Source organism: Sorex fumeus, unplaced genomic scaffold (assembly GCF_029834395.1).
Source record: "Sorex fumeus unplaced genomic scaffold, SorFum_2.1 ptg000122l, whole genome shotgun sequence".
Taxonomy (NCBI): domain Eukaryota; kingdom Metazoa; phylum Chordata; class Mammalia; order Eulipotyphla; family Soricidae; genus Sorex; species Sorex fumeus.
In genome coordinates this window covers 12,879,245-12,891,416 of record NW_026606179.1, presented here as the reverse complement: position 1 = coordinate 12,891,416, position 12,172 = coordinate 12,879,245, and the positions used below count along the sequence as shown (strand labels likewise).

At 58.6% G+C, this 12,172-nt stretch overlaps 1 protein-coding gene across 2 annotated transcripts; it reads right to left on the bottom strand.

The window, feature by feature from the left end:
- Window positions 1-1,821: 1,821 nt before the first annotated feature.
- Window positions 1,822-10,377, bottom strand: MEIS3 (Meis homeobox 3). Of its 2 annotated transcripts, none has more exons than XM_056136044.1 (12): window positions 9,797-10,377; window positions 7,860-8,035; window positions 7,314-7,473; window positions 7,169-7,219; window positions 6,265-6,315; window positions 6,000-6,101; window positions 4,461-4,572; window positions 4,169-4,317; window positions 2,674-2,750; window positions 2,436-2,494; window positions 2,256-2,339; window positions 1,822-1,871 (listed from the first exon to the last, which is right to left on the bottom strand). In XM_056136044.1, the coding sequence occupies exons 1-12, from the start codon at window positions 9,806-9,808 to the stop codon at window positions 1,822-1,824; spliced, it is 1,083 nt and encodes a 360-aa protein (XP_055992019.1). In that variant the 5' UTR covers window positions 9,809-10,377. The 2 variants fall into 2 exon arrangements, with proteins under 2 accessions (XP_055992019.1, XP_055992018.1); XM_056136043.1 differs by having other exon boundaries at window positions 6,000-6,152; window positions 9,797-10,375.
- Between the last annotated feature and the right edge of the window lie 1,795 nt (window positions 10,378-12,172).

The window sequence follows — 12,172 nt, the reverse complement described above, 5'->3', positions numbered from 1 at the left end:
CAGGGAGGTAGGCATTGAGTAGCAGGAGCCTCCAGAGGCGGGGCCTGGAGGCCAGAGGCCAGGTGGGGATGTGGTCCAAGAGGAAGCCTGGTGGTCAGAGTCCAGAAGGTGGGATCTGCGGGAAGCAGGAGAGGCCAGTCAGCAGGTGGGGAGGGAAGGGACCTTGGAGACGAACAGGGATGGGGGTGGGGAGGTGGGTTGGAGCACCTGTCTGGGCTGCATGCAAAGCCTGAGGGTCTTTTGGGTTTTTCTTTTCTTTTTTGCTTTTTGGGTAACACTTCACAATGCTCAGGGGTTACTCCTGGCTCTGTGCTCAGGAATTATTCCTGGCGGTGCTTGGGGGACTCTAGGGGATGCTGGGGATCAAACCCATGTTGGCCACGTGCAAGGCAAACGCCCTCCCAGCTGGACTATCTCTCTGGCCCCTTGTCTGATCCTTAGCACCATGGGCTATGGCTGTCCCTCATGGTCCTTGGCTCTGCTGGTCTGATCATCTCTGTATGGGGCTCTTGGTCAGCACCAAGCATCCAACTGGCAGGGGCACAACCCCAGGCTGATTATCACCGGGAGCGATCCCAGGCTTCTAAGCCTTGCTGGGAAGTCTCTACCCCAAAAAACAAAGGGATGGGGGCTGGAGAGATAGCACAGTTGGTAGGGCGTTTGCCTTGCACGCAGCCAACCCGGATTCAATTCCCAGCACCCCATATGGTCTCCTGAGCACCGCCAGGAGTAACTCCTGAGTGCAGAGCCAGGAGTTATCCCTGTGCATCGCTGGGTGTGACTCAAAAAGAAAAAAACACCCAAAGGGATGGAGAAAAAGAAGGAGGCTGATGGTAAGGGACAGGGGATAAGACCGGTGAGGGGGAGGCTGGAGAAAGGGCATGTCAGAAAAAGACAAGCCAGAGACAGAAGGGCAGAAAAGTGGGGAGGGGTGGATGGATGGAAGGATGGGAAGATGGAGGGAAGGATGAGTGGATAGATGTACAAATGGCTGGATGGAAGGATGGACGATGAATGATGAGTGGAAGGATAAAGGATGAATGTATGCGGGCAAGCATAGGTAGGTAAGTAAATAAGCAGGTGAGCGGAGTCAGAGCGATAGTACAGCAGGTAGGGCATTTGCCTTGCTAGTTTGGTCCCCGGCATCCCAGAGGGTCCCCTGAACACCATCAGTAGTAATTCCTGAGTGCGGAGTCAGGAGCTTCGCTGACTGTGACACCCCCTCCACACACACACAAAAAAAGTAGGTGAGGGATCAGGAGATAGTACAGAGGCCAGAGTACATGCCTAAGCTGAGTCCAACTGAGGTTCAATTCCTGGCACCACCTGGTCCCCCTGAGCACTGCCAGGTGTGCCCAGCACTGCAGAGCCCAAGCATCCCAGCATCCCGGGCCCTGGCATTGAACCTCTGGCCAGGCTGGTTGAAAGTCTCCCTGCAGCTTTCAGCTGTCCTGAGCAATGCTGAGGAACCTGCCTGCAGGCATAGGTGGGTGCGTGGAGGGGAATGTGACCAGATGGGTCAATAAGGCAGTGGACAAAAGCCCAGGCAGGAGATGCTAGTGGGTGGGGACATGGTAGGAAGGGCAGAGGGTGGGTGGTGGGCAATCCCCAAAAGGAAAGACACACGGATGAATGGCTGGATGGAAAGACAGTGAGGGCTGAAGAGGTGAACGGACAACCTCCCTACCAAGTCTTGGGGAACCCGGACTGACCCTGTTCCGGGGAACCCACTCTGGATGGAAGTGGGCTGAGCAAGGTTTGAGTCACAGCACCCCACCTGCGTCCCCATGCGGGGGTTACTCACGTGTCCTGAATACAGCCTTACAGATAATGCCACTCCCCTTCCAAGTTCAGACTCATCCCCATGGATCCTGGAAGATGAAGATTAGTGGGCCCTTACCAGACATCTCGTATTCCCATAGGTCTGGTTGGCCCCGTTTTTCACCTGGGGGCCCCATATCAGGACAGATTGAGCGTCCTTTTCGGGAGGAAACACCCAGTGGTGCTCAGAGTTCCCTCCTGGCCCTGCAGTCAGGGATCTCTCCGGGGATGCTCAGGAGACCATATGGAACCCAGATCAGCCACGTGCAAGGTAAGCGCCCTCCCCGCTGTACTATCGCTTGGCCCCAAGTTCCAGTCTTTAAGAGAAAGTGGGGTCCTCTGGTCGGGGAGCTGGGCCTGGACCAAGTGAGATGCACTCCCAGGGGGCGTGGCCTGGCAGGCTGGGGGCGTGGCTTCACAGGGCAGGGTCTTACCAGGCTGCCTGACCGGCACGTGGGGCTGAGTCTCCGTGTAGCCCCCGATGGGCTGGCCCTCGGGGCTGAAGCCGGCACCCTGCCCTGTGAGGTAAGGGGAGGGGGGTGTTGAGGGGTGCAGGCTGGGCCTCCAGGGGGCCAGTACCCTAGGCCCGCCTCTCTCCCACCGTCGGTCCTTGCCTGTACGGTTGGACTGATCGATCATGGGTTGCACGATGCGTCTCCGGGCGTTGATGAACCTGAGGACCGGTCACGGAAGCAGGAGGATGTGGAAAGGGGAGAGGGGGGCTGGAGAGAGGCGGCGGGGCATCCGCAGAGGTGCAGAGCTCGCGGGGGAGACGGGGGGCGCGGTCACGGCACCAGCCCCGCCTCCTTCAGCACCGCGGACAGCGCCCTCCCCGCCCTGCCCGCCGCTCACCAGTTGTTCACTTGCAGGATGGTGAGTCCCGTGTCCTGGGCCAGCTGCTTCTTCTGCTCCTCCGATGGGTACGGGTGCTGCGGCCACCAGCAAGACTCACCCTGCCTTCCCGGGGCACCGGAGCCCCAAGGCCTGACCCCGCAGCCCCAGGATGCAGAGCCCAGGCTGTCAGGCAGCGGGCAGAAGCTTCTCCATTTCCCAGGGAACCTCCATGCAGGCTACTTCTAGGCTGACTGGCGGCCCCTCTGGGGGTTCCCCGCTAGGAAGGCAGCTTTGAGGGGGCAAGCCCAGCTCCATCCCCTCACGAGTGTGCTTGCCCTGGTCTCTCCATGCTCCGTTTTCTCTCTGTGATCTACTGTCTCTCTCTCCCTCCCTCCTCTTCATCTCTCTCACTCTTAATTATTATTATCGTTGTTGTTTTGAGGCCACATGCATTGATGCTCACGGCTTACTCCTGGCCCTGTGCTCAAAGATCACTCCTGCAGGGAGTCCAGGGGCCAGATGAGATGCCAAGAATTGAATCCAGGTTAGCCACATGCAAAGCAAGCACCCTACCAGCTATGCTACCTCTCCTGCCCTTACTCCAGTCCTTGATTCCTCTCCATATTTTGCTGCCTTTGTATCCATCTCTGGGTGCAGCAGTGTGGTGCTGTGCTTAAGGCCAGCCCACCCATCTGACCCCATGTCTAGCTGGGACACTACTAAGCCTGTCTCCTCCGCTGTGACATGGAAACACTCTCAGTCCTTCTGCTGGAACGCAGGCTTCGGCAGGGTTCTTTCACCAATGCCTAATGGCTCCCCAGGCACTGAGGATCCCCTGAGCACCGCTGGTGTGGGGAGCCCCCAAAAGAGATCCCTTTTATTCCAGGGGCGTTGGGCTGGTTGGAGGGTGTGAATGGGGCAAAGAACAAAGGCTTCAAGAACTGCCAGCAAAGCTCAAAGAGGCAAACACTGCTCTGCATGCAGGATGCCCGGGTTCCAGCACTGCACGGTCCCCTGAGCACCAAGCTGAGAGCAGGCCCTGAGCATGGCTGGGTGTGGCCTTCAAATCAAAAGAACTCTTGGGGCTCGAAGATTTAAAGCTGGAAACAACTGTATTATGAAAAATTCAGTAAATCACAGTGTTACAAGAAAAAAATTAAGGGTCTGGAGAAATAGTACAGCAGAGAGGGTGTTTTCCTTGCACATGGCCGACCCGGATTTGATCCCCGGAATCCCATAGGGTCCTCCAAGCACTGCCAGGAGTAATACCTGAGGGCAGAGCTTGGAGTAACCCTTGATCACCACCAGGTGTGGCCCCAAAACAAACAAAAACACCAAAAAAGTAATAATAAGTTGAAGACAAAAGAATCCTCACCAGCACCTGCCTGGGGGTGGGGTGAGGGGGGTTGTCTCCGCCATGGTGCTCTCAACAGCGCCACCTGCTGGATATTTGCCCTCAGACTCCCCGAGGCTCCCATCTGCAGGCCGGCTGCAGCCAGCCCAGGGTTCTCACCGAAAGATGCTGGAATAGCCACGCCCTCATGATATTGGTGGCCACCTTGGGAAAGATCCCCCTTTTCTTGTTCCGCCGCCGCTCCTGGTCTGCGTCCTCATCCTCGCCTCCAGAACTGGGGGAGGCCACACTGGCATCCAGCCCATCTCCTGGTGGGGGTGAGAACAGGCTGGACCAGGGAGGCCAGGACACATGTGCAAGATATACCCCACCCTACTCCATCCTTGCTCCTTGGGACCCCCCCTGCCGTTTCTACTTTACCTCCCCCTTTCCCACCTCCCTTGTTTCTCACCTTGGTCACTGGAATTGTCCCCACTTTGAGAAGCCAGGCCCCCGCTGGAGGGGCCCGGGGTCCCCAAATGTGCAGACCCGCTGTCTTCCTGGTCTCTGATCCATGTGTTATTCTGGAAAACAAGTGTTGGGCATCAACCACTCTCAAGCTAGGGACAGTCCTGTATGGACCATCTTGAGCTCCATCCTGGTTGTATGATCTTGGAAAAATCACTTTGCCTCCGTGTCTCCCGTTTTAAATCAAGGATGAGAGGGTCCTGCACTCCTCCTTGGCTCCCAAGAGTATGCAGGAAGAGTTTATTTCTGTAAAGTCACAGAACCATGGCTCACAAAAGTGGAGCTCTCTGGTCTTTTAGCTAAACCCTCAGTAGGGAGTTGGGGAGGGTGGGGGCTGGAGAGGGCTCCTGCGGTGTCCAGGACTCAGAATTTCCTTGCTCTGCCCGGAGCGAACCCCGCAGCGCACACACCACACATCCCCAGCGGGGGTACGGCCCTGGCACCAGACTCATTAACATTTCTGCCACCAAGTGGATGAATATGTAACTAAGTGAAAGAAGTAAAGACTATAAATAGTTCCCTCATTAGTTCAGGTCAGATTTCACTGCCAAGTGAGACTGCAAGAAACTTGACAGGCAAGGGCCGGAGCGATAGTACAGCGGGTAGGGTGTTTGCCTTGCATGCAGCCGACCTGGGTTCGATCCCCGGCATCCCATAAGGTTCCCCAAGCACTGCCAGGAGTTATTCCTGAATGCAAAGCCAGGAGTAACCCTTGAGCATTACTGGGTGTGACCCAAATAAGAAGAAAAAAAAAACTTGATAGGCAAAGAAAACCTTTCGGTTATCACAGGTCTGGGGTCACAGACAGGGTTCCACACAGAGGAAGTGACAGTGCGTAGCCAGAGGACAACAGAGGAAGGGGACAGGTCTTGCACGTGATCGACCCCAGTTCAACCTCTGGCACTACACATGGTGCCCTGAGTCCTTCCAGGAGTGACCCACCCATACTACAGTCACTGCTCTGGGGATAGGCCAAGGACACCCTGAGGACCCTGCAGTGGGTACTCACTGCTACATCTGATTGGACACATTCCTCTTTGGGTCCCCCACACTCCACACCCCAGCCCCATGCAGCCCAGGTGATCGATCAGTCAGGTGGGAAGGGAGCACCGGGCTTAGCCAGAACAAGCATCTGTCTCCCCGCACCCACATCTGGCTCCTGGCAATCGAAACCAAAGAAGAAAACCCTGCGGCCATTGTGGGCAGCTGAGCCTCCCAGTCACCCCAGGCCCTCCCACAGGGGCCTGTCTGTACTGCCCACGACACCACACTCAAGTCCCCAGAGTCCCCAGGTCTGGGCAGGGCTCGGGTCTGAGCATATATGTGGGCAGAGGTGGATGTGTGTGTGAGTGGGGAATGTGGGTGTGTGTGCATGTGTCTGTGGGTGAACGTGGGGTGCTGTCTCCCACTGCAGCTGGTGGGGCTGTTGGGAGTTGGTGTGTGTCCTAGGTCAGGCACCAGGATGCCTCCGCTGGGAGCCCACCTGCTCTGGGAGGCTGGGGCAGGGGGCCGGGTACTCCTCCAGGTCCTCCCTGCAGCCGCCGATGTCCCGGTCCTCGATGGCCAGGTCGATGGGCATCTTCCCCTTGAGGCAGGTGATGTAGCGGTGACAGAAGTTGTCGCACAGGTCGTGGACCTGGGGGGGCACCGGGGTACTGGGGGGGCCACCCGGGGGCCAGGGCCGGGTGCGCAGGGCGGGGGCAGCTGGGAGCGCCTGCAGTGAGGGCGGGTGGGGGGGCATCACTCACCTTCTCCAGCTCCAGCAGGTGGAACCGGAGTACCTGGATGGCCTGGATCATCTGAGCAGGAGGGGAGGCCGGGGAAGAGGAGCACAAAGACGAAAACGGAAAGGAGAGAGGCAGAAATAAGGGGAGCAAGCGTGTGTCAGAGTGAGAGACAAAGGAGAAACAAGAAGCAGGAGAGAAAGAAAAGCGCCCAGTCCCAGCAAGGGACCTCGTCGGGTTTTAAAAACAAAACAAAACAAAAACTACCCCACCCGTGGCTGAAAACTACATTTCCCAGAAGCCTTTGCAACAGGGGTTGGCCAATGGGAAGACCTGGGAGTCTGTGGAGCTCTAGGGAAGGGCGAGGCCAGTCCCTTCTCCCTCTCTGGCCAGTCCTTTGGTCATCTCCATGACCACCCAGTCCCCACATTACTCGGAAGTGAGTGTTAAGACTGTGCCCGCATCATCATTCCAAGAGCCTGATACTCTGGAGCTCAAGTGCTCCCCACAATTCTATCACTGAGGGTTCGCCTTGAAGAGGCCAGAGAGGTCCTGGGTCACCCTTTGCCCTGTCACACGAAGCCCACTGGGATCTAAAACCAGCCCCCCCCCATCCTCCTTCTCAAACTCAGGTTATGCTGCAGCACTCTCATCCATGTGTGCTGTGTAGACACGGAGGGCTCCGGGCAGCCCAGCAGACAGGGCCAGAGGTCCAGGTCCTTGCAGGTCTGAGTGATGTTTGTGTACAGCTCAGAGCCCCCAGGAGAGCGCAGACATAATTTTGCTGCTACGGGAGTGTCCGACTCTAGCGATTTGCTCTACCATATATTCCGCTCAACTTTACCGACATTCTTACTGCGGGGGGTGGTCTGGCTCGGGCCCCTGACAAGGGGTGTGGGGGCGAGCGTGTCGCGGAATTAGGTCTCACCAGATTGTCCAGCTCCGGGTTGGAGGAGAAGAGGGGTCTCTCAGAGCGGACCTGGGGGACACAGGCAGGAAGGCACATGCAGGCTCCCGCCTGCCCTGGCCGGGGGCTCCCATGGCCCAGCAGGGTGGATGGGGGTGGTACATACCTGCTTGGCAAAGGCTGCAATGTCCTCATTGAAGGAGTCAGAGGAACAGACGTCGCTGCCCAGAGGTGTGCCCAGCCCAGCGCTGGCCCCATCACGGGGTGAGCACGTGGCCAGTTCACACTTCTCAAAGACCAGGGCCAGCAGCGGGAAGAGGGGGTGTCTGTGGGGAACAGGAGCAGAGCAAGCTCTTGAAGGAAGGATGGGGACATGAGTGCGGCTGGGAGGGAGATGGGGGAGCCAGAGAGAAGAAACGGAAACAGAGGGGGCTGGAGACTGCTGCGGGTGTCAGTGGCTGAACCCACCCAGCATGCAGGAGTTTGGTCCCTGGGAACATGCCACCTCTGGGCTGACTTTACACACCACAACCCCCACCTGAGCACCAAACTGCCCAGCCCAATTAGCTAAGGATCCCGGTACGTGGCCCTGGAGCCCCCAAAGCACTGCTTGGAAGTCCCCCAAAAGCGATGGAGACAGAGAGAGGCGGTGACAGAGACACAGGAAGAAAGAAGACCAGTCTGGACAAAGGGGCTGGGCACCTTCACTCACCCATAAATCTCATCTTTCTCCCTCTTCAAGCTGTCACTGTCCAAGCTGGAGGCTTGGGGCGGCCGGCGGGGGCCGTAGGGGCCGGGGCCCCTGGGTGCCGAGAGCGCTGCCTCCGAGAAACTGGCCAGGGCTGAGGTGCTGTCCACGATGCCTGGGTATTGAGGCAGTTCATCATACTGGGGAGGGAGGGACCCAGACATTCAGCTGAGGATCAGAGATGCCAAACCCGCTTCCCAGGAACACACCTGGACCTTCCCAAACCCCCAGGGTCCTTCTGTCCTGGCTTCCTGGGGGCCCGAAGGTCATGTCCTATGATTTTCTCCTGCACCCCTGCATGCATCAGCATTTCCCACATTTGTGGAGAGGGTCCAGAGAGGAGACGCCAATTGTGGTCTCAGATCTCGGGGGTTAGGATAATGAGGGCGTCCAGAGTTACTATCTGGTCACAGTGAGTGTGTGGGGGATGAGAAAAATGAAGAAAGACTTGGGATGGAGGAAGGGAGATTTGGGGAGTAGATGGAGGAAAGGCAAAGGAATAAAGAATAGGCAGAGCAATCGAGAGAGAAGGAGAGGAAGAGAGAGGATGAGAGACAGGGGGGGGGGGGAGAGAGAAAGATTCTCACTCCTGAACTCATCCCCTGAAGAGCTGAATTGCCGGTACACAACTGCTCACATCCCAACTCCAAAACTTTGACTTCATTTCACAGCTGTCAAAAACACGTGTCTGAGTCTTTATAATCTGTCATACCCGACTCGGCAAGGGCCTCCCTCTCGTACTCCCCATGTGTACACACACACACACACACACACACACACACACACTCACACATAAACACGTACACACATCACAGACACACATACACACACACACTCACACACAGACACACATACACACATCACAGACACACATACACACACACTCACACACACAGAACCAAACACCTCCCAGACCGGAAGGACAGTGCACAGGGCATGCAGAAACAAATGAATGAATGAGTGAAGCCCAGGTGGAGCAGTGGGAACCTCCATGGGATGGGCAGACGGACAGACAGAAGCCACGCCTGTACCATCTCACAGACCCTCAGGACAGATGCCCCTTGGAGTTTTGTGGGTGCTGTTGCTGCAGGAGCTCATGTACGGGGGTGCTGGGGCCTTTGGTCAACCCCCCTCCCTTACATGAGAAAGCTGGGGAGGGGGGCGCAGAGGGCTGCGACTCTTATGCCACCCTCACTTCTCTCAACTCAGCCCTCGGCTTCCCACCGGACACAGCCTGGGCCCCCATCCTGCCTCCACCTCCTCACCCCCATCTCTTCAACCGCTGGCCTAGAGACCCTGAAGCCCTAGCCTGGGTAGACCCTCTCCCCAAATGTTCCCGTCCCTCAGTCCCCACCTCTCCCCTCAGAAGGAACAAAAGTAGATCACAGATTGGGGAGAAAGGCTGGGGCAGGACAGAGGAGGGAGGGGTCTAAGAAGGAGAGGAGGGGGGTGGAGGGGGACTGGAGAATGAGAGGGGTAAGCGGGGACAGGGGGGCTTGGGGACACAGGGGCAGAGAGAGAGGGATGGGGATACAGAGGGGGCACACAGGGACAGCGGGGGGGGGTGTACGCAGAGACAGAGAGAGAGGGTACCTGGGGAGAGAGGGGAAAGCCGGGGACAGAGAGGGGGGACTTGGGGACAGAGTGGGGAGAGCCGGGGCCAGACAGGAGAGACCCGGGTCAGAGAGGAGAGACCCGAGGACAGAGAGGGGAGAGCTGGGGACAGAGAGGAGGGAGCCCGGGGAGAGCTGGGGACAGAGAGGGGGGAACCCAGGGACAGAGGCGGAGGGACAGGGCGCGGACACACAAGGCTGGAGCAGAGGGCGCGGGGCGCCGAGAGGCGGAGCTGAGCGCCGGGCCGAGAAGACCGGCTGGGGCGCCGGGGTCCCCGCCAGACCTACCCTCCGGGCCATGGGCTGATGCCGGCCGCAGCTCCGGGGTCCGTCCTGGGCCCGGCCCGCGGGGAGCGCGCAGCCGGGGGCAGTGGCCCCCCAGGGCCCGCGGTGCCGACGCCAGGGGGGTGGGGCAGGAGGCTGGGGGCCCGGCCCCCCACCCCCACCGCCGTCAGCGGCAGGCGCCGGGCAGCCGGGGGTCTCCGAGCATGGACCCCCAGCCCCCTCCCCCCGCGGGGGGTCACGGCGAGGGACGCATGCCTGCAGGGAGGGTGAGAGCGGGCGGAGAGGGTCACCAGAGGCCCCCTCCCTGGGGTCCGGGGGGAATCGGACCAGCCTGAGACCGACCAAGAGCGCGCGGGGGGCGCGGGGCGCGGGGCGCGCGGGAGGCGCGGGGTGCGGGGGCCCGGCCTCTGCTCTGCTCGCTCCCTCCGCTGCCGGCTGGCAGGCGCCGCTCTTACATCCGGAAGTTGCACCGCGGAGATGCTGGAGCGGGGGACGGCGGGGAGCCCCGCCCCGCACCCCGCCCCGCCCCGCAGCTCCCCGCCCCGCCCGCCGCTGGGCTCCCGCTCCCCCGCGCCCCCATCGCTCCCCGCCCCGGAGTCCCACACGCTGGCCCTCGCCCTGTCCTCCCCTGCGGAGACAAGTAGTCCGGGGCTATGGCCTGTGCGTGCGCCCGTGCGTGTGCGTGCGAGTGTGTGTCTGTGCGTGTCTGTGTGTGTGTCTGTGTGTGTCTGTGTGTGCCACTGTGTGTCTGTGTGGGATGTGAATGGCTGTGAGCGTGACCGTGGCTATCGGGTCTGGCTCTGACTAGGGTGAGGGTTGTGTCTGTCTGTCTGTCCGAGTTTGCACAGACTTTGGGCTTTTGGTGTCTCCACGTGCATGCCTGGAGGAAGCACTGTCCCTCCTGCCTTGCCAGAGATTTTCCCCCCTGAACCCCCTCACCTACTCTCAGGGAGGATGGGGTGAATTGGGGTGACTTGGGGTGGCGGGTGTTCCAGGTGACTGGCATGTGGGGCGTGTGCCCACGTGGGAAGGACTCACAACAGGCTTTCCAAGATGAAGATCTGGGCAAGGCAAATGGACATGTACAGCGGGATCGGGGATGGGTGCGGCGATGCTCACCTGTGTGTGAGACTCCGCTCGGATTCGGGCACTGTGCTCTCAGGCATGTGTGCGTGTGCATGCCCTGTGCTGGTTGGTGTTCTGATATACAGCAGGGGACTAGGCACAAACTTCTGGACCCTAAGGGGCAACCTTCTAGGTGGAGGAGGTGGAGGAGAAAGACTAGTAAAAGAAAAATGTCAGGCTGGAGAGACAGCAGGTAAGGCGCTTGCTTTGCAAACGGTGACGGGGGGCTTGGTCCCAGGCCCAGCATCTCATCATAGTCCTCTGAGTTGCTCTAGGAGTGACTAGAGTGCAGAACCAGGAGTAATCCTGAGCATCACCAGGTGTGGCCAAAAAAGAAAGTGTGTGTGGGTTGGGGGCATGGGGGGGAGGAAGGAATGAAGGGTTAAGTACAAAACAATGTCTAGAAGTGACATGAGCTCTGAGACAGAGCAGGGACACCTCAGGGGAGGTGACTTCCCAGAAGGCACTTGAATATGAGGGAGCTAGTCATGCTGATGTGGGGGTGATCGTTTGAGTAGGGGACTGAAGGTGCAAATGCCCTGGGGCAGGAATGTGCAGCTGTGCTGGAGAAGCAGGAAGGCCAGTAGACCCAGGAGGGGACTGGGGACAAGACAGGTGTCTGGGATATACTCACTACTGCTGAGATCGCCACTAGTGTTCTCAGAGTGCATATATGCAGTGTGTGTGTGTGTGTGGTGCAGAGTCAGTGAGTGGCTAGCAGGAGGCCTGGGAATGTTAGTTGCTGGGCTCAGTGGGCTTGGTGCCAGGGTGATTTTCCCTAGAGACACCAGGATTTTTATTCTGTTCTCACACTTGGCTACTTGACTCTCCAAAGTCATGAGCCTTGACCACAGAGGGTGTCACCAAAGAGAAACCTAAAGCTCTCTGCGTTTCTGTCCCCTCAACTCTCGGGTCTGTCCCTCTATGTGGGTCTCTATCCCCCCATTCTCTGGATCTGAGGTTTTGGGGGACAGGGCAGAGACTTGGGGGACAGGGCAGCCAGGTGGGTTAGCGGGAAAGTGCAGCCTTACATGCACCCCCCCACACACACACAGAGACGTGCAGACATGCATGCACACACTCTGTGCACACACAGACATATACCACATGTTCACATAGGCACAGACACACAGGCATACATGCACACACATACACACAGGCACATGACACACACATGCACACATATGCATCAACACCAAAACACCCGTGTGCGCATATATACCACATGTGCAGGCATAAGCACAACAGCAAGAC